General features: G+C 30.9%; 1 protein-coding gene across 1 annotated transcript; it reads left to right on the plus strand.

Annotated features, from left to right (window-relative positions):
• The first annotated feature begins 4,715 nt into the window (after positions 1–4,715).
• On the plus strand, positions 4,716–6,802 carry LOC100810542 (uncharacterized). The gene is made up of 2 exons (XM_003552829.5): positions 4,716–5,369; positions 6,386–6,802. The coding sequence occupies exons 1-2, from the start codon at positions 5,093–5,095 to the stop codon at positions 6,559–6,561; spliced, it is 453 nt and encodes a 150-aa protein (XP_003552877.1). The 5' UTR covers positions 4,716–5,092; the 3' UTR covers positions 6,562–6,802.
• Positions 6,803–27,249: the final 20,447 nt, after the last annotated feature.

Here is a 27,249-nt window from a genome sequence, read left to right on the forward strand (position 1 = left end):
GATGACAATAAAGAAGAAAGGGTATGAACAAGATTGAAGAGATCGAAGACAGGGGTTTAAGGGGTGTGAATGGGAGAAAAGAGAAGGGGGTTGAGAGGTAAGGGGGATACTAAAAGAGAGGAGAGAGAGGTGTGAAGGGGCATGGGTAGTCTAGGAAATTCAATAAAAATGGGGGTGTGAAGATAAAAAAGAAAAGTGTGAATATCAAGACCTAAGACATCTCTCTACAAAAAGAGGAGGCGTTATCTAACCTAAAAGGAGCATGAGTAAAAGAAGGAAAAACTTCAAAATACTCCAACATGATATCATAGTGGTGTTGCAAAAGAGTCCACCATAAAATTAGTTTTTTTTCCCTCTCTCTATATATAGGAATTTGTTAATTAAACACTTGTTTTTTTAGTACGTGTACATTAGTAAACCCCACAAGTATTTACTAACATACACACTCTAATTTTATATAGTATGAGTGTGTTAGTAAATGATACCATTATGTATTTTGATTAGCTAAGAAATTATCTCTCAACTATCTTAACTATCATTCTTTTATTTTTATTTGTTTCAATATATTATCTTTTATTTTATCTCTAACTTTAATTTTAATATTTTTTAAAATGAATTATGAATAGTTAAAAATAAATTTTATGTCACACTTTAAATTATTTATTGTAAATTTAAAGTACAGTTTATGAATTCAAAACATATTTATTTCTTATAACTTTTAATTACAATATAATATATATTCAAAAACATTTATTATAATTTTTAATTATATACAATAAATATTTATTCAGTACAAAATACTATTTATTTTATATAATAACTTCATAATGCAGTAGTTTATGTTTCTGCATAATGATTCAGTAAAAAAATGTATCTGCATGATGATTACTGTTGACTGATTAAGAAAATAACAATTATTGTCAACAAATATTATACTCCGTATTATTGATAACCCATAAGTGAGCCATAATCATCCACCTGTCTAATTATTGACCAATAAAATATGAACGATACTTTATTAGCCGTTGAGAATAAAGATATTTTAACTACCACATAAAATATATAATTTTTTCTTCAATTAAATTTAAAATGATTTTGACCTTTATTTTTGTTTATCAAAAGGTAATTTTCAATAAAAAAAATATGTTTAAAAGCTTATAATAACTTATTTCTATATTTTAAATTACAGTAAGTATATAACTTGGAAAGTGTGATTCTATCATTTTCTCAATTAAAATTTTTAAATATTCTTCCTTTTCTCTGTTTTCGATATATACTTTTCATACTACCTTCATAATTATCTAAAAAATTCTCTCATAATCATCCCAAATTCCCTTTTTTTAAACTTTTTATGTACACTTGTTTTTCTTAATATTTTTCTCTTTTAATATACAATTTTTTAATCTTTATATTTAATTGAATTTCAATTATTTAAAAATAAATTATTGATGATTAAAAACAATCTTATATTAAAAATTAAATTATTCGTTATAAATCTAAAACATGATTTATGTATTAAAATTATTTATTTATTATAAACTTTAATTATATAAAGAAGATATTTATCTTCTGAAATACACAGAATAAAATACTAATTACTTAAAAAATTATATCTAGAATAAGAAGCATAAATAAATAAATGAAAGCATCATAGATTTAGCATAGTGGCATAGCCTGCACGCAGGCATTATAAATGTATTTAATAGGTATTATTTATTCCCATCATCTCATTGCAAAGGTTTTGTTCTTGCTGCATGAATAAATATTTAAGATTACGTAAACCTCACCTCCACACCTACTAAAAAAGCATATCGTACGGTTAATGCTCAATTTCTCAATCTCGTTTGGAAAAAAAAGTGTACGACTATACGCCAACGCAAGGGAGAGTGATCTGAGTGAGACACAATATGGAATATTTAGGAGCTAGATTTAGGAGCAAGATGCTAACTTTGACAAATTAGTTTATGAATGAATGAAAACAAAGAATAAACAAAGCTTTCTCCAAGACCTTACCTGCCCCATCCATCCATTCCTTCACTGCACGATGCAAACTTGCCTGCTCCATGCAACCCCTCAAAAAGAATTTCGCACCAAATGGATATTCTACCCTTACTCATCAATTTTCTGTTTAACTTTTTTGTCCAAAATTATGTTCATCCATTAAATAAATAAAGCTAATGAGATTGACACAATGGTTAAAAATTTAATACGAACCCGCATTTTTTGTTATGGATGCGGGTTTGAATTCTTCTTATGTAAGCTTGATATACAACACCTTCTTAATTTGAAAGATATTGACACTAAGGGATTAATTGAATAGTTACAACCTGAGTTAAAATAATTGATTAAGGATTCAATACATACTCTTATTTTTCATGGATATGGGCCGAATCCTCCTAATGGCCGCTTGGTGGGCGACAACTATCTCTAGGATATCATTTGGTACTTAAGCACAAGTTAAGTAAATGCAACTAGATGGAAATACTGCTTAATAGTATTGATTTTTTTTCTAATTAATCTTTGAATAAACTTTATCTTTTGTTTCAAACAAGCACTTTAAACTTTAATTTCATACTATTTTTTTTACAAATCAATTTCACATTCTAATTATTTTAATTTCCTTCTAATTTAAACTTTGATTATTTTAATTATTCTTAAACTTTATCTATTTTTATATAAATAACTCTTTTTTTTATCAAGTTGGAGTTACAAATCTCAGCAGTTTATTTATCTTAGATGTCAGTTATTCATTAAATTTTTTTTACATCCATTTTTTAATATGTTAAAATATAATAAAAATATGAATTTAAAAAATAATCATAGAAATTGAGAATGAACCTAACTCAGTCTTTAAAACTGGGCTCATAGATTATGAATTTTCCTCCTCTACAATTACACTATTAAGGTTTTATCTATCTCTATACACCTTTCACCCTTAGTCCTATTAGGTTTGGGATATGAATAATAATATAATAGATAGTCCAATAACAAATTTAGGATAGATTCATATAGCATTTTAATATTTGGATTTAAGTTTAACTCAATTAAAAAAACTAAGAAAAGATATACTTCTATTTATATTTCTTGTTTTTGTTTACAGTTTTTACTTTTTAATTATAAAATTGTCACCTTATTTCTTGTTTTTAATATGTTTCATGTTCTCAATGATTTGTACAAGAAACATAGAGAACATAAAAAAGTTGTTTTAAGTGTTTTCTATACAAATATTTGAAAAAGTAAATTGAAAATAAGATGACAAATATGTATTTAAAGTGTAAGAAAAAATGAAAACAAGAAATAAAAGTCAAATCAGTGTTAAATGTTCATGATGAGAAATCGGTATCCCACCAGCCAATTTCTCACTTTCATTTTGTTTTTGTTAAACTAGTTTTTTTTTTCCTCAAATTTATTTTTAACATTCAATTTGATTTTTTGTTTTTTTTAATTTGGTCCTCTAATTTTTAAAATTGGTTTAATTTAATCCTTTAGTTTTTTTCTTGGGTTCAATTTGATCCACTAATTTTTAAAATTAGTTCAATTTAATCTCGTTGTCTAAATTAATTTGAGTGATCATGCCGTATAAATTTGGTCCTATCATCTAAATGTGCATTGTGACAATTTGACACTGTGACTAAGTGATTTTAAATAGTTATAAAATGTGATTTCTTAACGTTGTTGGTCCAATTTAGATGACAGAATCCAATTGAATTGATTTTAAAAATTAAAGAATTAAATTAAATTTAAAAATAATTAGAGAACCAAATAGGATCTAAGAAAAATTAAAAGACTAATAAATTAATTTAACATATTTTTTTTCAATCCGTGAGAAATCGGTTACCCACCATAAACGGATTTTTCAATGGGGTTTTCTATTTTTTATTTTTTAAAATTTTGATTTTTTTAAAAAAATTCAATTAAATTATTTACTGTTATTTTTATTAAAATTGGTTACCCAAAAAGTGTTTTTTAAAGTTTTTAGCAAGATTTTGTAGATTTTTTTTTATCGGTCCAAATCCTCAAAGTTGTACGGTTGGATTCATCAGGATGAAAAGTATAAAAATACACCATTGTTTGAACCAAAACATTTTATATGCATAAGCAAAAAACTGCAAAACTTACCCTATCAATTTTTTTAAGAAAACTTCAAATTTCTATTTGTCATTTATTAACATTTGATTTTAAAAAAATATATTATTTTGATAAAAAATATTAAAACCAATATTAACAAAAAAAAATAATCCAAAATAAAAAAATGAGAAATCGCTTTCTAGGTAACCGGCCAATTTCTCACGGGTTAAAAAATGATAGTGAGAAATCGGTCCATGAACAGTGATTTGGTATAGATAGATAAATAATGTCGGAGTTGATATATTTGGGTTGTTTTTTTTAAAAATAAAATAATGGAAGCTAAAAGTCCTAAAATGACGCTTTAAAACTTGTTTTTTACCCCACAATTATTACGGGATGAAAGAAGTAAGAAATTTTTTTTTTACTAAAACATATTAAATGCACATTTCCTAATATAATTTAAGACTATTTAATAGAGTGAAAAGTAAAAAAGAAAAAAAAAGAAATGAAGTGTGTCTCTATATTAACGAACGATCTAAAATAAGCTAGTTAGAATATTTTTTTTTAAAATTAATTAAACGAGCCAAAATTAATATAGCTGACGAAAGAAATGAATATATATAAGCAGAAGCATTGAGTGCAGACTCATTCATATTTCATACACATATACAGCTTAATCTCAATGTTTAGGGTGGTTTCTTAAACGTGTTCTTTTTGTTCTGACTTGTGGTTAATGTATTCTTCTTCTTCAAACCTCTTAATTATTATTAATGTGCCTTGAATGTTGGGTTTGAGTATATCTCTTTCTCTTCCTTTGATGCTCTTCCCCACTACTCCATCGCGTGGCACCACCCTTCACGCGCCTCCTCCCTCTTCCTCCAAAACCGCTTGGTACTATCGTTGCCTCGGCCTCGACCCTTGAAAAAACTCATTGCCCAATTCGTTTCACCCACAAAGCTGTAATCTTCGGGGCTTTGTTTCATCTGGATCGGTGACGAATTTAAAGTGAGATCAAGGCCACAACATGATGAAGAAGAGTGGTTTTGAGAAGATGGTGTCGCAGAAGAACAAGAACAAGGGAGGCTATGATGATCATCAGAAACCGAGGAATAACAGGTTTTTGGTAAACATCAATATCATGGGGAGTGCGGGGCCTATAAGGTTCGTGGTGAATGAGAAAGAACTTGTTTCTGGGGTCATTGATACTGCTCTCAAATCCTATGCTGGCGAAGGGAGGCTTCCTGTTCTTGGATTTGATGCCACCAATTTCCTTCTTTACTGCGCAAATGCTGGCTTTGATGGTATGCTTCTCTACCCTTTTGAAATTGCACAAAACTTGATTCAGTTTAAGTGTTTTTGGTATCATATGCTAATCAAAATAGTACTCCTAAGAGTTATAAAATTAACTTTACGATAAAGAAAGAAGGAAGAACAAGAGAGGTTGTGGATTTGAAACCCTAACTAAAAAAACTAACAAATTAATAAATAATATTTATTGATAAAAAAATTATACTCTTAAATATATGTTCAACTTTATTGTAAAACATTTATTAAGTATATCATCATAACAAAATCTATTTATTATTGAAAAATAACATTAACCTAAGAAATTGTATCTAAGTTTTGTGCTTTAGAAAATGAGAAAACTTAAATGCAGTTTTATATGTATTATGGGTGCTGTTCTACGACCAGGTGAGTTTCTCCATGATAAACTATATAATAAATGATTTCATGGAAGGTGACATAGGTTTTCGAGACAAAACTTGCATTCTAAATGAAAAATAATACCGAAAACACCTATACAATTTTGTCCTTTTGAAAATTGCTATTCCCTTTTGGTTTGGTGCTCCAACTTGCACTTGTTTTTGTTTGTTATTTTGGTCTCTCTGCATGTTGGATCCAAAAGGCCATTTCTGATGATGTCAGTGTATCATTTTCGTTGGGTTCTATTTCTTCCTATGATGTTTTCATGCCCCTCCTCAAGTTGTGGTTTATTTTTTTATCTCAGGCGATTGTTTCATAATTTAATTAAAATACAGCATAAATGCATTTTATATAACCATTCAATGAATTTTCATATTCTTAATAGAAAATGACTGTCTTTTGTAAAAAAAAAATACTATTAAATTCATACATATATAAATTGAGCATTCTTGGACCAAGTACTATATTGAACTGTGGACATAACACGTGTCACATGCTCTGTATTAATTGATATATAGAACAGTACAACATATTATAAAGTTTGGTTCCCAGTGATTATTATAATTTATAAACTAATTAAAGGGTTGTTTCTGTTTGGTGACTTATTTGATAGCTCTGAGTCCATTGGAACCGATAGGATCTTTGGGGTCGAGGAATTTTGTGCTGTGCAAAAAGCAGGTGCAGTCATCAAAGGCAGCACCCCAATCTGAGTTGGTGTCTCAAAAGAGCAATGGTGGATGGAAGGCATGGTTAAATAAGTCATTTAGTTTAAAAATCCTATCCCATTGATATTTATAACGTTATTCCATGTGAAAGCGTTATAAATATTATAATTAAGTTCAGTTTGTATTCTGCATTGTGCTTTAGTACACTATGCTAGTAGTTCATATATATGTTTTGTTGTACCCAATCTCCCGGAGACAACTTAGCATTGAATAATTTATGTTATTCGCTTCTTCATGTTCGAACATGCAAAAGATATGATGCTCGTTCTTTAGAAGTTTATATCATGGGTTACTTTTACATTCAACATGTGCTGATATAGACTTTGAATTCCAACGTACGTGTTTAATTAACTGGTTCTAGATTTCTAGAAAAGCATATATATGAAAGGTGGAATAAGTAATTGAAGGTTGGTCGTTTAAAGAAAGGTTGGGAATTAAAGAATTATCTTTGATAATGTTTCTTTTTCTTTTTCTGGATGGTAAGAAAAGAAAGTAGTAAGAGAAGAATATATATATATATTAGTATTTTAACTTTTAAGTGAATAGTAATATTTGTTCATTACCATATAGGACTAAAAAGAATCCTCCCTTAATAGGTTTGACCAATTGAGGTTCGGGAGCAAGATTGTGTTTAAGCAAATTAAAATACTTCTAAATCTATTTCCACGGAACCATAGGCATGGCTTATGTGATTTGATTTATTTGCAAATTTTACACGTGACTGATTAGCGCAGAAAATTGAAGCTTGAGATTAGAATTTGACCTATTAATTAACTCTAAATTTTACACGTATGACTTTTTATCTTTATGGAAAAAAATCCATGTACACTCAAATTTTTTAGTGTGTTAAGAAAGACATATAGAAGAAAAAAAAAGTGATAAATGTAATAGATGATACCGTTAAAAAGTTATAAAAATAAAATAAAATAAAAATAAGATAGATGAGAAAATAAATATTCAAATAAAATATTCTCTTTTGTCACTTTATAAAAATTCCGAATATTTTAATAATTTGACTATTTTTATTAAATAGGTGATTTCGTAAAATTATATATTAAACTAGACACATGTTACAGTGGTCAAATATGAGAATTTATATATGGTGCACAAACATTTTTAACTCTTGGATTAATCATTGGTACGTACATCATGGTATATTGGACTTCCCACACCGTATCATTCCTCATCTAGCTCTCTTCCTTGTGAACCTCAACATTGTCTTGCATGTCATTGTTGGAGGCGATTTGCAACAACTCCTCCATTGTTACCGGCAACCAGTCACCACCCACCACCATTGCTCCCCTTCAATCACCACCCACTATTGCCATAGGCACCACTGTCACCCAGCAAACCTCCTCTATTCCTTCTCCTTTTTTCCCAAAATCCCTTCTCCATTTCAGCGAATAAGAAATCTAAACATAATATCAAGAAATTAAGATCTAGATTAACGCACAACACAATTAAAACCAAGATCTGAAACACAAGCTCAACACAAAAATATCCAAATCATGAAACCGAATATGAAAAAAAATGACACAACATGACAAAAACCCATATATGAATTAGCATACAACAACCAAACACCATTTTGAACAAAAAAAATACTCCAAACACTCATATCTAAATCACACTTTTTAAAAATTGAAATGCTCCAAGCGAGTGTCGCAGTGAAAACCTTGTTAGTGATATACAAAGTGCGATCGAAGTGAACCCAAGAGGAGTTGAATAGCAAAACAGGGAGGGAGTGAGCACACTGAAACTCAGTGCGGTAGCGCTTGCAAAGGGGAGGCGGAAAAGGCGATGAGATCAACTTGATGCTTTGTACGAAATGGCTCAATGCAAAACCCTTAAATTGGTGTTGATTGTGTTCTTTGGATTGATGAACATGATCTCAACTTCACAGATGATGGAACTAAGGAAAGCGTTGGAGTGGTGAGGGGAGAGTTTTGTTTGGGTTGTTAAGTCGCCGATTGGGTTTGACATAAACTCGAAGTTCAGAGAAAAAGAGTGGTTGCCATAAAGGTTTCTAGGAGAGGGTGAAGGGGTCAGGGAAAGGTTGTTGTGGTAGGCGTCGATGAGGGTGGAGGGAGGTGGCAAGAGGAGGGAGGAGCGGGGAGAAGGACGAGGGAGATGGGACGACAAAAGGGGGTTGGAAGGAGGGGGATAGGAGAATATGGAAGAGGGTCGAGGAATGAGAGAATGATGACAAGGTATATGGTGCGAGAGATGCATCATAGTGATTTTTGAGTAAGATTAATCCAAGGGTTAAAAAAATTGCCCATCATACATAAATTCTCATACTTGATCACCACAACATGTGCCACCAAACTAGTGTAGTTTGAAAATTATTCAAGTGGGTGATTTTCACTTTTAACATCGATTGTAATTATAATCGATGTAGAAAAGTGACTTTTTTATTGGTTGTAGTTATAACGTATGCAAAAAAGTTACTTTTTACATCAGTTGTGATTATAACCAATGTGACTTTTCTACATCGATTATAACTACAACTGATGTCAAAAGTCAAAATCATTCATCTCAAGCAACTAATTTTCAAACTACACTAGTTTGGCATATAGTTTTATGAAACCACCTTGTTCAATAAAAAAAAATCAATAATTTCTTCCATCCCTCACCAACACAAGAATAATAGTTCTTCTATAGAACCACACAACTTCAAAATAGGTCGATTTCCCTCGGGTCACCTTAGATCAATTGTTTTTTTTTATAAAATTAAAACTATAACTTTATTTATATGAAAAAATAATTGAATTACAAAATAAATTATCTAAGAATTTTTCAACTTTTAGAACATCATAAAATTATCAATTTTTTATTTAGGATTAAAATATATACAATCCCCCCTCCACCCAAAATAAAGCAACACATATTTTCTCCCACTTTTTTTTCTTGCAATTTGTGAATAAATAACATTTTCCCCTCAAAGTTGACTTGATCATGATAAATTAGCTATTTATCCACTTTTTTCGCTATATCTCTCCATTGAATTTTTTGTACATAATTATCTATTTATTTCTAAAAATTGCACTCCTCCTAAGAGATAAAATGCGTAATACTTTAGTTCATTTGGCTTTTAAGATTTTTGCCTAATAGAAATGTTCTTCCTCACATACAATATGATTTGGTCTTTAGGCTTTGATGGGCCCATTTGAGATGGGGAGATACCATGAGCCTCCTAATCCTACTAGAGAGAGTTGGGCCTAGTGATGTTTTGGAGCATGAGAGGATCCACAACAACTCAACAAGATTGTCCAAAATCCATCAAGTACAAATAAAAATGAAGTAGAGTTTGACCTAAAAAAGAAAATCATAAAGAGTAGAAGAATATTCATATCTAAGAAAGGTTGCATAAATCAATGGCTCTTATATATATCTTTTGTTTTACAAGTATAAAATTTTCAATCACTATGAATTCTTTAGTGGTATAGAGCTTCTCTCTATAACTACAATTTGTTTGTTAACAAGCATGGAGGCATGTGGAAACTTACAAGCTTAATAATATATGTATGCTTTTCTTTAGTGGTATAGAGCTTCTCTCTATAACTTATGTGCACGGTGTCAAGACAATAGAGGTGTACCCTATCAATAAGTTAGTAGTTGGGCCAAAAGTCTCATTAGCTAAGCCCAATTGTCAACAAAATAAGTATATGTTGGAGGGAGGGGAAGCTATTTCTCTTAGGGCATAAAATAAGGAGGGGATTGCGGTTGAAGAGGAGGGGTCATATATCAGAAAACCAAAAAAAAGGGAGACAAAAGCCAAAAATACAATTGGAAGGGAAAGAGAACAAGTATAGTGTCAAGGCATTGCAACATTGGGAGAAGGTGTTTGGGTAACAAGAAAAAGAATATAAAAGAGGAAGGGCAAAAGTTATGGAAAAATTTGTCTCTTTTATGGAAAAATGTGGAACAAAAAGAGGTGAAAAAACTTTATCTGAGGAAAGAGACTCAGAGACACTAAAATTAAGTATTTTAAGGCAGAGGGGAGTAGGCAGAATCATAATTGCAAAAGACAAGCTAGAAGAGAAAATTCAGAAACATAACAACTTAAATATAGAAAGTCTACTTGGTTACATGATGAAGATCAAGAAGCTAAGAGAATTATTAAAAGAGGCCAAATAGCTGGAGTATTATTTGGAGATGATAAGAACGATGTTGTTCACACGTTCAAAGAAATAGAGGAAAGGGACTGGAAGGAAATCCAAAGGATTAAGGTGAGGTGGAAGTAAGGGATGCTACTGTTTTATTATGAAGATATTGACCTTAAACATCAAAGGCTTAGAGGGAAGGATTAAGTGGAAGGAGGTGAGAAAGTTAATCGAAGAAGAAAAACATGATTTTGTATGCCTACAAGAAACAAAGAAGTAGGAAGCATAAGAGAAGTTGTGTTCAATACTATGGGGGGATCATCAAGTGGAATGGAGGGCATAGCCAAGAAGGAATATAGGCGGTGAATTACTATGTTCATGAGGGCAAAACCAATTCATATTGAGAGATGTATTTTCAAGGATGGCTATCTTGGGATAAAAGGTTGCAAAAAATGTGACTCTTCTCCTATGATAATTCTTAACATTTATTCACTATGTGCTCTATCTGATAAAAGAATATTATGGGAGAGATGAAAGGGGTTAAGGTCAACTATAGGGATAGGGTTGTGGTGCTTAATACAAAATTTTAATGTTGTCCATGAATGGGAAGAGACAAGAGGAGTAAAGGGTGTATTGATTTCTGATTCAATTAAAATGATGGAATTTAATAGGTTCATTGATGATGTGAACCTATTAGATATTCCTTTATCAAGCCAGCGCTTCACTTGGTTCAACTCCTCAGGAAATGTGGTTAGCAGAATTGATAAATGTCTCGTGAATTTAGAATGGTTGACTTTAAGGCCCCATTCAACTCAATATGTGTTAAATAGGTCTTTTCATATCACTATTCACTAATAATGAAGGATGCCAATTTTGATTTGGGCTCAAAACCCCTTTGGTTACTCAATTGTTGGTTTTTCTATGCATCCCTTCTACCTTTTGTTCATAAATCTCTCTCTAAGATTAAGGTGGATGATCGGACGACTTTTGCTTTCAAAGAAAAGCTAAAAAGATTAAAGGGGAACTTGACAAGATGGAATGTAAAAGTGTTTGGGGATGTAAGGATATTGGGGACCTGGACAAAAAGGAAGAGATAGGTCTACTTTGAAAGCAATAAATACAAGAGAAGAAAAATCTTCTTAATAAGGTTTGGGTTCTTTCTAGGAGACATGAATCATTATTGTATTAAAAGTAAAAAATAAGGTAGCTGAAAGAGGGAGATGAGAATACAAATTTTTCCATAACATAGTTAATTGGAAAAGAAGATCAAATGAACTGAATGAAGTATATACAGATGGGTCATGGGTTAAAGAACCATGCAGAGTCAAAGAGGAAGTGAGGAGATTCTTTGAGTTAAAGTACAAGGACACTGTAATCTCATTACATGGGGTTCCTTTTGGGACTATTGATCAAAGTGACAACTCCATGTTAGTGGTGTTGGACAAGCGACCTCAGAAATATTAAGAAGGGGGGGTTGAATTAAGATTTCGTTGACTATTCTTAATTAAAAATTTCCCTTTCTTTATTATTCCCTAGATTCAATTATTTCTTTGTTAACAAGTTACTGAAATAATAAATGAAGGAAAGTATCTTAAAGAAATATAAACACAACAGAAAGTTAAAGAGATTAAAGAAAGAGAGAATGCAAAACCGGATTTATACTGGTTCGGCCACATCCCGTGCCTACGTCCAGTCCCCAAGCAACCCGCTTGAGATTTCCACTATCCTTGTAAAATCCTTTACAAGCAATGAACCACAAAGGACTTCTATCCTTTGTGTTCAGTGATTACAACCAAGAAGTTATTCCCACTTCTTGCAATGAACCCCAAGAAACATTGGTCCTTTGTGTCCAGTGATAACAACCAAGAAATTATACCCACTTCTTGCAATGAACCCAAAAGACGTTAGTCTTTTGTGTCCAGTGATCAACCAAGAAGCAAATCCTGCTTCTTGTAATGAACCCAAGGAACGTTGGTCCCTTGTGTTCAATGTGTGCAACCAATAAGACCTTCTCTTAAAAACAATCACCAAGAGTAGGTCTTTTGAAAAAAAAATTTGTAAGAATGGAGGAGAGGAAGAAAATAGAATAACACAAGTTTTTGCCCAATGAACTTTTCTTGACAAAGCAAGTATTGAACAAAAACTCTTAGAAAGATATTGAGAATGATCTAATGAATGTATATGAAATTCGTGCCATGGTCACATATTTATAGTCATTTGATGGCTCTTGAAGAAACCATGTTTAAAGTTGTGACTCTTGACAATTTCTTCAAAACTAGTCACTTTAAAAGTTGTGACTCTCTTCAAAACTAGTCACTTTAAAAGTTGTGACTCTCTTCAAAACTAATCACTTTAAAAGTTGTGACTCTTGAAAAATTCTTCAAAAATCAGTCACTTTAAAAATTGTGACTCTTGGCAATTTATTTTTCAAAATCAGTCACTAGTAATCAATTACCATTATAGTGTAATCGATTACACATCAACAGTTGTGACTTTTCATGTTTAGATTTGAAAACCAACGTTTAGAAACACTGGTAATCGATTACAAATGTTGTGTAATTGATTAAACAAGTTTGAAAATGTTTTATCACAAGTTGTGACTCTTGAAATTTGAAATTCAACGTTCAAAAACATTGGTAATCTATTACATGCCCATAGTAATCGATTACTACTTTGTAAAACAGTTATAAAACTGTTTTGGGCTTCTGGTAATCAATTACGGCCTTATGGTAATCGATTACCAGAGAGTAAAAACTCTAATAAAAGATTTTTCTTTGAAAAATTTTTTTTATACTTATCTTGATGTTTTTCTTGAGGTTCTTGCATATCTTGAGTTTTCTCTTGAATCTTGTTTGAACAATCTTTGGCATCATCAAAACAATCTTGGAAGCTTTGCTTCTACAAGTGGCGCAATTCTCAGAGGAGAAGGTGAAACAGGTGATATGGGAATGTGATGGCAACAAATGTCTAGGTCCTAATGGGTTTAATTTTCATTTCATTAAAGCTTGTTAGGATTTGTTGAAGGAAGATATCATGAAAGTGATGATGGAGTTTCATAAAAATGGTGTTATACCCAAGGGATCAAATGCAACCTTCTTGGCACTCAGACACAAGGTTGATAACCCTATTGGGTTAAATGATTTTGGACCCATATCTCTAGTGGGTTATTTGTATAAGATTATTGCCAAAGTCTTAGAAATGTGTTGCACAACGTTATACATGAGTCCCAATCAACTTTCCTTGGTGGGAGGAATATCCTAGATGGTGTGGTTATAGCAAATGAAGTCATTCATGAGGCTAAGATGAAGAAGTATTCTAATGGCGGATTTTTAAAAGGCCTGTGATTTAGTTAGGTGGACTTTCTTGTACTACATGTTATACAAATGCAGCTTTTGTCCTAAATGGATAGTGTGGGTGAGAGGATGTGTTTAATCCTTTACTATGTCGGTCCTAGTGAATGGGAGTCCAACTATGGAGTTTAAAAACGAGAGGGGCTGAGACAAGGCAATCCTCTCACACCATTCTTGTTCTTTTTACTGGCGAAGGGTCTTGGTGGCCTAGTATTAAATGTGGAGGCTAAGGGGATATTGTTAGGTTATAAGGTGGGTAGGAGGGTGTGAATGTTGCTTCATTATAATTTGCGGATGATGTATTATTTTTTTGGAGAGGCTAATATGAAAATTGTTTTCACTTGGAAAGCAATCCTGAGATGCTTCGAGTTGTTTTAAGGGCTTAAGGTGAATTTTCATAAAAGCAAAATTGGCAAGTGTCATGGTTTTGGAGGAGAGACTGCAAATGTTTGCATGTATTTTGAATTCACAATTGATGGAAATACCCTATGTGTATTTAGGGATTTCGGTGGGAGAAAACTTCAAAAGAAAGTTGACATGGAAACTAGTGTTGGATAAAATCAAGCTTTCATGATGGAAACATCATCTGTTATCCTTTGGTGGTCAGAATAGTTTGATAAAATCTGTGTTATCATCTATTCTTATGTTTTTTTCTTTCACTCCATAAAGCACCAAAAGAGGTTATTGAGGATATTGTGAAGTTACAAAGGAGGTTCCTGTGGGGTGCAATGGCAGATGAAAAGTGAATGTGTTGGATTAGTTGGCAGCAAGTATGTTATCGAAGGAGTGTGGGGGTTTGGGGATCATGGATCTAGAAAGTTTTAACAACACTTTGGTGGCCAAGTGGGTGTGGAGACTTGTTAATGAATAAGAGTCTTATGGGTCAGAATTGAAAAAGTAGAAAGGGACGGGGAGAGGATCTATTGAGGAATCCATCAACTTCAACATGCTGGAAACAAGTTCATGAAGTTTGTTCTAATGGTCATCAACAAGAGTGGTTTTGGAAGTATCTAAAGCAAAAGGTGGGTGAAGGTGGCAATACTCTTTTTTGGAAGGACCTTTGGTTGGGTCACGAGGTACTAGGGCACAAATTCAATAGATTATTTGTTGTTTCAACACAGTCTGATTGATATACAAAAGATGTGGGGAGGTGGGTGGGATCAGTGTGGTCATGGGAATTACAGTGGAGAAGAAATCTTTTTGTGTGGGAGGAGCAAATGAAAAGTGATCTTATCAAATCTCTTGACACTGTGACTTTATATAGAGATGTGATTGACACCTGGTGTTGGGAGGGAAACATGAGTTATACGGTCAAAAGGGCATATGAATTGTTACATGGGATAACAGATTCCCAATCTTCTGATTTCTTCAAACAACTTTGGGAACTCAAAGCACCATCAAAAGTCAAGGCTTTAGTGTGGAGGATAACTCTTTCTAGAATCCCAACTAGGGCCGACCTGAAACGTAGGGGGATCTTGGGTCTGAGTGATGTTACAATCTGTCCTCTCTGTAATGAGGGGGAGGAAAATATTTCTCATCTTTTTTTGTGCGTGCAGGGTTGCAGCTTTCATTTGGTATCAGTGTGCAAAATGGTGTGGCATCCAAACTATGATTCACTCAAAGGTGGAGGAGTCCTTCTGGAAATTCTCAGGGTGGGTTCAACGGAAAAAAATGTTGTATATTACACAGATAAATCCTTAAGGAGAATATAATTTTATTCGTCTCAGGTTTATTTTGTTTGTGATTATTTATAATTGTAAATCGTAGTTTCTGAATAATCGATTTGTGGTTTGTCATTGATCGTGATAATGGATCCTAAGGACAACAAGAACCACGTGCTGTGGACAAATGTTTGGCTAGCAGCTATTAGGACAATTTGGGATCAGAGGAACAATCTGGTGTTTAATGGGGGACAAATATTGTGTAAGATGGAACTGGTGGAGCTGATTAAGTTTCGAGCGTGGCAGTGGAATAAAGCTAAAGTGAAGGACTTGCATGCTTCATTGTACGAGTGGTCTTCAAATGTAAGAGTAGTGATGCAGCAGAAGGATAGATTCTGATGCTGTAATTCCTATTTCAGTCTTATCAATATGAAGCAGCTGTGACGTTTTTATGGAAGAAGGGTGAAGGTTTTATTTGGGGTGATCTCGCCAATTTGGAAGGTGTGAAAATCCCTCAATTATGGTTATGCACGTGTACATGTGCTGGCTGGAATTTGATTGGCTACCGATGATGAGCTACATTTGAGGATGTGGATGGTGCATAGGTGTTGCTGCATATTTATTATGGTCATTCTTAACGATGGAGTTACAACAATCAATCTCATGAAGCTTTAATCAACGGATAACATGCATCAAGACAGGGTGGTTGTTAGATAGGTTGATTGGTTAGAGATGGGCCCAAAGGGAGTCTATACTATTTCTTGAGTAATTGTTACAGGAAGGTTGTTATAACAAAACTGAGTTCATTAGTACGCTTGAGTTGGACATACTTAGGTGGTTAGTATATATCAATATTCTGTTTTTGGGTGGTTAATATCTATTTATATTCTGTTTTTGGGTATAAATGGGTTCTAACCATGTAAAGCTCTTTTTTCTGGTTCTTTTGTATATGGATTATGGTATCCCTTGTATCATCAATTTTTTTCTTTGCTGATAAAAAAAAATGTTACGAACTAATATAAGTTTCAAGGAACTCGGTCTCTTCAATGTTCAGGCTCTTGAGAACACAAACATTCTTTTTCATTTCAAATTTGAGAAATGTTAGAAACCCTATATAGAGAGAGAGACAATGTAACAAGTACAATTTCTTGTAAAAAAAATAAAACTACTAAATACGAACTATTAAAATCATATTTAAATTTATCTAGATTAAAAAAATAAATAATGTAATTACTAACTAATTTTAGTGGAGTAATTTTAACATAAAATTGTCCTTTTAAGACACGCGCGCGCGTTATTCTTGTGGGGGAGACAATGGAAAGTAGTAAGTACTTAAAGGTTGAATATATAATCTAAAAAATACCCCAATTAATAAAGTGTCACGTGAAATAGGATCTCAAAAGGGTGCATTGAGTTGTTTTTCCATGTGCGAAAAGAACGGCCCATATGCCCAAAGTAGATAAGAAATTGTTTGATGAGTACTATTTATAGTGACATTCAATTAACAATTAAATTGTCCAGGTTTCTGAAAGGTAAAAGCATGTTATATTACACATTTACATATATCAACTGTCGATTTTGCTACGATGATCATCTTCTTAACTCTGTTTTTATTAGCTTGAATAGTGTTTACGTAATAATTTCTTCAGTTTTTTGTTTGGGCCAAATGGATGGGATGTGGGACTAGATCACTGACTGGCTGAGCCCAATAGAACATTTAGGGTATGTTCATCTTTATTAAGTTTAGTTAGGTCTTGAGTCACATTTGGTTAACTTCTGGTTATCCGATCTAGTTAATACAACATACCCAACTATTTGTAAACCCGACCCTACTACAACTGTTAAGCCTAGTACCAACCATGGGTCGTAGGCCAGGCTTATCCCAAAACACACTCTGAAATAGTTTTTTGGCATTGTCTACAGTGATCTTACAGATGAATTTTGTCTTCTTACTTATGCTTCACACTTCCATATTTGTAGTGGCAACACTTGGGGATGAAAAGTTAGTAATTATACATAAGAGGAGTCTCAATAACATATTTTTTAACATATTAGATAAAATTGATTGAAAACTTAAATTCATAAATAAGACTTGTTTAATATTAAGTAGGATCCACAAAATTATGTAAATCTTCAACACATTTTAATTAATAGTAAGATGTGTTCAAATGGGTTAAAAAGTGTATCATTAAAAATTTCCTTAGACATTATATGTGAGGTATGCATTCAAGTATAATATGTATTAAAGGAAATTTTCAACACAAAATGTTATCTAACAACTTCTAAATAACTTAAATTCATAAATAAGACTTGTTTAATATTAAGTAGGATCACAAAATTATGTAAATCTTCAACACATTTTTATTAATAGTAGGATGTGTTCAAATGGGTTTAAAAGTGTATTATTAAAAATTTCTTTAGACTTTATATGTGAGGTATGCATTCAATTATAATATGTATTAAAGGAAATTTTCAACACAAAATATTATCTAACAACTTCTAAATGAGTATAAGAATGCAAGTAGAGGTGAACCTGAAATGGATTTATCTTTATTTCTATCCAATTAACTTAAAAATTGTTAAAATTATTTAGTTAAGTCTGACCCAATCAAGACTTAATAAGTTAGGAACAAGTTCATATCAATCCGATTTTAGTATTATGTAAAAATATATTAATGTTGTGAAAAATGTTAGAAACACATTTTTTTAACACCTATTTTTAAACTCATTCTCATATTAGTTAAAGTTTATTAAAAATTATATAAAATTATGATAAAATTATTAAATAAGATATCAAACCTTTTGTGATTTTTAATAAATTTTAATTAATGAAAGAAAATGTATTCAAACATGTTGGAAAACGTGTTCTTAGCATTTCTCCAAGTGTTACTTGGTGAGAAAAATATGAGAAAATCATTTAATGTAAGTTGGTTAGGTGCAAAGAAGACTATTGTATACGCCAATAAGAAAAAGTGGATGTTAGTCCCATAAAAAGAGATCATATGAGACTAAGAAGAAATGACATGGGAAAAAATTATTAAACTCATAGTAAAAAATATTCCTCAGAATTTAGTTTTTTTAAACTCAGACCACTAGTATTTTGTGCTTCATTCATGTAACCAACCTTGTTTAGTGACATACGACTATTGTTAGTGTTTTTTTAAAACAAGTAAACTTTTGTTTTTAAATATGATTGTGGGAACTAAAAAAATGAGTTGTGTTTTTATTCTGTTACTATCATAAGAGTCTTTGTCTCTTTAGTGAGATTTTAAAATATTTCTATAATTTTTTTTAAAGTTAATTATGAAATTAATTTTTTATCCGAAACTTAGTAATACTTAAAAAATTCACTCTTTCCTAAATTTAAACTCAGATTCTCTTCTTCTACAAATTTAATATGTATTATCTATCGAGTTATGTGGCATCATAAAATTAAAAGAAAGATTACAAATGGCCTAGGCGTCTAGGCGTGGTGGTGGTCCATACTCCCAAGTGACTGGTCTTTAGACCTCAACATAGTGCTTTTATTATGAAAAGAACTATTCTACGAAAGAAACTCAGGGGATAGATTAAAGAAGAGAGTTTCAACATAGTCTGACAATAAGGTATTACCAAAGAACTTTTATGCATTCAACGAATTATAGAGCCAATATGAATTAGAGAGCAAATATCACCATCCACTAGCGCGGATTTAATATGTTATGACCATCACCGGCAAAAACAAAAAGCTTATGATTTTGTTTATTATTTTTCCGTCCAAAATAGACTATTCAAAATAATTGGGAAATTTCAGCTACATGATCTAGATTCAATCTCAGTCTATAATTTTTCAAAGGAAAATTAAGTTTTAACTTAATAATATAAATGGGTGAAAAGCTTAAATGTAAGTTCGACACGATTGGAAAGACACGTAGTTTCAATTGTTTTATTGCAATCCTAATCCCGGAGTTTTGATAAACACATAAATAGAACTCGTCTTTGCTTTCCAATTATTATAGATGAATTTAAAATTGTCACATCAAGTTCAAGTTCCTAAAGTGATGTACCAAAATAACTTATAATTTAATTTTACCTGTATCAAAATTGTTGTGTTAGATAAAAATTAAGCCACGCATTAACAATATATGTATATCCATTCTCAATTTGGATGAGAGAAAAAATAATTATGCAATCATAAAGAGTGTATCGGTATAACTAAACGAGACAACGTTGAAACGATATTGTTTATTTTATTTTTGAAAAAAAAAAATAGACGGAGCATATTATGCATTCAACGTTTATAGGAAACTACTACATTATATTAATTTCAAGAGAAAAAGCAAATGCCTATCAATCTTTCGCCTCAGAGGAATAAAATAAATAAATAAAAACAAAGTTTAATATTAAATTAATGATGATGAATTGCCCACTTGTCATATTACCTAAATTCGATTGATATAGAAACAGCAAAGGTTCGTAGAATATAGAATAAAAAATAAAGTACAAAATGACTATCCGAAGGATAGAAGGTCAATTCAAGAATTTCAAATGGAAGGGTCAGCTTCCAGCATTTCTATCAAACAATCTTTTTTAAGCTATGCATAATCCATAGGATTGATCGATGTAGATATGATAACCCATAGGCAACGCTAATTCATATTCTATTAATCTATTGACTGTTAAGCTGTATTGCAATAATAAAGAAAAATAAATAAATCACCTCATACATGTATTACCTGACATGAAATTGTTTAAATTTAATTAATATTCTTAAATTTGAATTCAAAATATATAATTAAGTTAAATGTTTTAAGAAAAACTTTTATGTGTATAATAATTCTTTTCGACTAAAACATAGATATCTTTCATTTAAAATATATGATGTTTTGACAAAAAAAAAATCAGAAAAATAAATGAAGCTCGCATATTATTGGGTTTCCTTTCTTCACTCCTAATGGTGAAAGTAAGAGATTAATTGGATGATGGAAAACTTTTATGGGTGGCGGATGAGTTCTATGAGCTTGACAATTGGCCTTCAAAGCAAAACCCTTCTACTTTTTTTCTTTCGTTCTTCTTTGTTTTTTGATATATTATTCATTCAAAAGTGGACCTTTTAACCTCAATCGTGGAGAATATGTGATGGATGATTTACTCGTACTCATGGGAAAAGGGAAAACTAAGTGGTTGGTTGGAAAAGGGGCTTGTGAACTTCAAAGTGGGGGATGCAAAAAACACCTTTTTCATGTTTGGAGGGCCCTTGTGTTTTTTTCCAAGGTAGAAATTAAAAAAGTAGAGCTGGATGAGGGAACCCCTTGTCCATGTCAAGAACCCTACACCATAAAATTTGTTTGTCTCAGACTGGTTTTCATTGATTGTGACCCTAAGGTCAATTGCTTAAGAGTGATGTACCTGAGGGATTTGATTATTGTTGCGCGTATTGTGTTGGAAGGCAGTGTTTTTCACATAATAATAGTATTATTAATTATCAATCATCATTCTTGTTGCCATAGCTAGCTTTGGTGCAATGTTTATCCACACCACCAGTCTTATGAAAATGGACCACATCCATTCATAATTAACATCAAAATGATCAAATCATAGTACAAATTAAGATGAATTGACCAATGAGAATCACATAGATATAAGATTGGCACCATGTGACAAATTTTTATAATTTATAATTAAGAAGATTTAACTTAGTTAATTGAATAAGTATGAGTTGTTATAAATTTTTTAATATTGGTCATCAAATAAAAAATATCTTATAATTTATAATTCAATCCATCTCTAGCACCACTGACCCGACACCATCTGATAGCATCACCACACACACAATTGGCGAACCCATGCAGCCATTGACGCCCCTTAGCACAGCATGCTCAAGCTCAGACACACCTAGCTCTCTCTTATCCTATTATAATTTATTATCTTTTTGTTTCCTTTTTCCCTTATTTCTATTTTTTTTTGTGTGTTGTAGTGTTCTGTTCACGTACTATTCTACACTGTTCATATTGGCAATTTCTTTCCTTTCATTTTGATCGGTTTTATTTTAATGGGTTTTTAAATTGATGTTAATCTTGAATTTGTGTACATATATAATGATTAAGCCAAAGTGGCCAAAGTGATGTGTATAATGGTTATGTACAAGGACAAGTGTACTCTACCAAAAACTAAAAATTCATATATTGAAAAGGACTAGTTTCAATTGTGTTCCTAAATAAATATTTTAAGTTAACAAAATAATTGAAAAAAGAATTAAAATTAAGATGTAATTGATTTGTCAATTATTTACAGCAAAAAATAAATCAAATAAATAAGATAAGTGTAAAGATAAGATAAAATGAATATTTCAAGTATTATGATTTCACGTGTACCAATTCCCTAAATCCTAATTCTACAAAATTCTTACCATTGTTAATTGCTTGTTTTCCAAAGACAATTGTTAGTCATTGGTGATGGTCTAATAATGTTCTTTGCCTTAAACAATACTAAATTAAGAGTTGACGTATTAATTTAAACCAAAGAATAAAGATTGATGGTAACGGTGATTAATCAGTTTTCTAATCAACTTACTGGATATTATCCAACCAGTTTGGTCATGCAGATTGGTATAAAACACTCTCTTCTTATATTTATCAGTTACATGCAAATGATCACTATTATACAATTGATTAAATATTAGAAGGGTCCTTTTCAAATAGAAATTAAAAGTGAAAAAGAGAATTAATTAATTGGAATGCATCGAGAAGCCTAATGAAATTAGAAAAGGGATTCAAGGTAGGTTACATCATAATCCTTATATTAGGGAAACTAATTACTCATAGTCATGAATAAACTAGAAATCTTATAAAGAAACGTAAACATACCAAGAGGGTTGGAATCCAAGCGAGGAATCTTTCCAATGTTGATTTTCACGCTTCGTTGGGACTAAGCACTTGCTCTTGCTCTTTGAAACTCTCAAAATGAAAAAAAAAATGTTCAACCTAGGGTCTAAAAGGGATTATTTATAATAAAAGATTTAAGTGACAGTTAGCGCGAATTAATCACAACCTTAATGAATTGATCAAGGTCGTGATGGTTTTTCGGATGCAAATCTATGTTGAGCCATAATCAATCCATCGAGGCCTTGATGAATAATCACGACCTTGATGAAATGATCAAGGTCTTGATGAAATGTTCAAGGCCTTGAAGAATTTCTAATGTTGAGCCCTGATGAAATGAACACAACCTTGATGTTGTTGAAGTGATCATGACCTTGATGGTTGATCAAGGCCCTGATGAATTATCAAAGTCTAACTTTATGAGATTTTTTAGTTCTTTTTCTTTAAATATTCTCTAACCACCTGCCAAACAAAACTGAGTATAAACCATGAGTTTTGACAATAAATTATATCGTAAATGCACACAATAGACCTAGACTTATGTATAAAAAGACAACCAAAATGTGATTGTTAACTCGTTGGCAAGTATACCAAATATCCAAATAATAAAGACTCGAAAGTCCAAGTATCGATTTTCACAGGAACTTTGTTGAGTACTTGTATTGGATAATTTCCAATTTATAAGATAAAAAGATAAGATGAGGTATAAAAGATAACTTTAAAAGAACACAGTATAAAATAATAATTATTAATAGAAAACAAAAGAAATAACACGGAATTCAATGGGATGAGAATATTAAAACCTAACATGTCTTCTTTTCCTAAGATGTATTATTTGTGATTTTTCTCTATCAATCAGATGAATTTATCCTACCCACATCTATTAGAATACTTGTCCCTGATGTCTCATGATGACAAGTCTATTTTACCTATCTATCTCCCAAATGTCTTTGCAAATAGTCAATAGATAAAATGCATGAAGTTCTAATTCTAGATGTTTGCTTTGATGCATGAATATAATGCAATTACTCTATGTCTAGCAATGATTTTATTAAGATATTCATTCCTTTTAGTTCTATTAGAAATTATCTTCTGTCGAGCAACTAATTCCTAAAACAGATGCATGTAAAACTTCCCTTGCTTTTCTATTAAGGATTACTCTCTATCGAGTATCTAACCCTCAAAGATGATGCAAGGATGAATGATGCATGAAATTAAAAGTAAGAAAGGATAATAGGAAAGAAAACACATGTTTGTATTGATAAATATGAAGTGTACAATACATCTTTTGGCTTTTTAGACCTCTCAGACCCTAACTAAGGGTTTAGTCTCTCTTAGCCATAAGAGGCCTTACACTAGCAAAGGGGTATAAGAACTGATGGAGGAGAAGAGATGGAAAAAAGGAATAGAAAATGATGAAAGAAAAGAAAGAATTCACTAAGAAAGAGTTCTCACGCTTTAGGTGTGTATTAAAGTATTCTGAGACTCGATCAATATGTCTTTCTCCTTAGCTTGCCTCCCTTTTTATAACTGCTAGAGTGGACTTGGGCTTGACTCCCTTTTTATAATTGCTGAAGTGGACTTAGGCTTGATACCAAAAATCTTCCTTATTTATATTTTTGATATTTTCTGGATCTTTTTTGCTTTTAATCCTTCATTTTCATATCTGCAAGTTATAAATAAAAAAAATATTAATTCGTAACATTTAAGCCAAAAATAACTGCTAACTAAATATTTTTAAAGATTTTTTCAATATATTTTTATTATAAAAAATAACTCATATTTAATAGTTATCAGTAACAGACAAAGTGACTTAAAAAGTTATTAAAAGTTCATACTCTATTATTCTGGTTAGGATGATAATAATAAGAATAACAAATTACAGTGTTTATAATCTAAAATAATTAATTGAAATTAAGTTTTATGATTAATTAAGCACAACATGTTTAAATGAAATTAGCAATAGAAAAATGATTGATATGTCACATCCTTTTAATCTTTAAAATTCTTAGGACACAAGTTTGATAAATTGATAGTTTTAAGACTTTTTTGAAATAAAAATATTGTGCAATTTTGATTAAAAAAACAATTATTGAAATCAAACTTTTTAATTTAACTAGCACTAAAAAAATTATGATGAGATCTTAAATAGAGAAATGAATTAATTGGATGTGTCATTTTCTTAATCCTTAGATTTTAAGACAAGCCACAACAACTTGGTGTTTTAAACAATTAAACTCTTTTTTAAAACAAAAATGTTGTAACAAAATTAATTTGATAAAAAAAATATATTAATTTCAAGGTAAAACGTCTAATTGATTGACTTAGGTGTACCCTTTTGCTAATAGTGATCTTACATTTTAGGGTGCATGAGTTATGATAGTTCAGAAATTCTAAATTTAATATAAAAAAGTAAAATTAAAAATACTAACACAGATAATTTTTATAAAAGAATTATGTAACTTTGGTTTTTTTATTGTATCTATAGATAAATAGGAGAAGCATAAAGCACATGTTAAATAATATAATAAGGGGAGATTTTAATATAATAATAACTCATTTTTTCAAAAATATAAAAATTTAATAAGCACCAAAATAAAATAAATGCACATATTAAATAAATAAAAATATATTTGTCATAGTTTTTAATTACTTTAGGGTAAGATAAATATTTTAAAGGTTATACAAAAATTAATTAATCAGAGGTAATCATTTTTATAAAATAGATTTTCTAGGTGTTACTATATCTCTTGCACTTAATTATCTCCCGAACACAAAATTTAGTTTGAGAATATCATTTCTTTTTTTTAAGAGATTTTTCTGTTACTTTACCTAAAAAATTAAAATTGGGTGACAACTCCTTATTTTTATAACAATATCTTTGTCGTCCTATCAAGATTTTGGTTGCGACAATATGTACAAATAGTTCAAATAAGTATGAATTAATAAAGCCATCGAGAATTAAATGATATAATAATGAGTTTAATGTACATTATAAAATACTTTTACACAAATATTCAAAAAAAAAATTACTGTCTTATTATATTGACCTATTAATTAATAAAGTGGCAGTAAGATAAATTCTTGTTAAATGTATGTGTCAAAATATTTTATACTGATAGTATAAATGAATTAAACTTTATATTGAAGTATTAGGTATTATATATACATAAATTTAATACAATCAAATGTCTAGCTAGAAAAGATTATCCCTTTTTATGGTTTTAGATATGTGGTCAAAATGTAACGAGAGTATATATATATATATATATATATATATATATATATATATATATATATATATAGAGAGAGAGAGAGAGAGAGAGAGAGAGAGAGAGAGAGAGAGAGAGTTTGGTACAACTACTTTCTATTCGAGATTTTGAGATCGGTAGAATGAGAATAAAATCTTGCCTTGCTTCTTTGTGTAAGCAATTATTTTCACTAGGACATCTTTTATTGATATCATAATTAAGAGCATCCACTTGAGCTTTATGTTGGCTTAGCTTAGAATGGCAAAGGGAGTTAAAACCAAGATCGAATATAGTTGACAAAGATTACATTGCATCATTAATGTTGATTGGGATGGTTGGTCCTATAATTCGTTCCTTTACTGGCTAGGTAGTTTCTATATCCCCTCAAAGACACAAGTTCATTTATCGCAATTAGGAACCAATAAAGGGCAGTCATTATTATAAGCCACCCGTCCGCTACAAAGAACCATATAGGGAAAGCAAACTATTGATAAAAAGAGAACAATAATGTCTTTGCATTTTGCAAGCCATGTAAACAGAGAATATATCATGGTTTCTTTCTAGTTTTAACATATTCTAAAGGAAGGGTTTGCCAGTCTCAATCTTATGTACTTCCCCTCGGGAAATTGTTACACAAGTTTCAAATTTCGCAACAGTTTAGTTTTGTTTGATAAAAAAAATATACGTTACATTTAAATTACAATTATAATTATAATGTTTTACCTCTATTTCTTTCTTCATAATCATTCAAACATAAGGATTGGAAAAGAAATACATTGAGTAGAAAGTGTTTCCATTTCATTCTCTCTAAATAAAACGCATGGAGTATGAAGAAAAACCATGCAACATGGTATATATAAAAAGAGACGCAGCAACGGTAATCAAAACTCGCACAAATAGATGATCACAAGCTTTATATTGGTTTAAAGCTTTTGATTAGCTGTCTTCTACCTACATATGTATGTGTGATTAAGTAATAGAATAAACATCGACCAACCTTCCCTTCTTTTGATGTCAATCACTATCAGTAGCCTTGGTTCATAGGAACAAGCCTTATTTCTTTATATATCCACCTTACACCGAAATGATGATGATAGTGCAAAACAAAACTAGCTAAAAAAGATGTGATATTCAAAATATGATAGTATAGGTGGTATGTTTTTTCAATCTTTCATAAATCAAACAAAAATTTAGCTTTTACAAAAGCAGAACAACGACTTGCAGTGGTGTGCACAAAACTCACATTTCATTGAACCATAATAACCTTCTGCAAAATACTAGTAATTATCTTGGAAAACAGTACTTACATCATTAATGCACACACGTCAATTTTTACGCACAATATTTTCACAACATTCAGAATAAATACAGGATCTACCAATCAGTGCTCTTACGTTAAGAAATTAAAAAACAAATAGAAAGATTTTATTGAAGATTGCATTGGAATTACATTGGAAATCATGGAAAAGTATATGAGATAAGCTCTTAAGGCACTGATTAGTATTTTTTATAAATATGATCGGA

The sequence above is a fragment of the Glycine max genome, chromosome 18 (assembly GCF_000004515.6).
Source record: "Glycine max cultivar Williams 82 chromosome 18, Glycine_max_v4.0, whole genome shotgun sequence".
Taxonomy (NCBI): domain Eukaryota; kingdom Viridiplantae; phylum Streptophyta; class Magnoliopsida; order Fabales; family Fabaceae; genus Glycine; species Glycine max.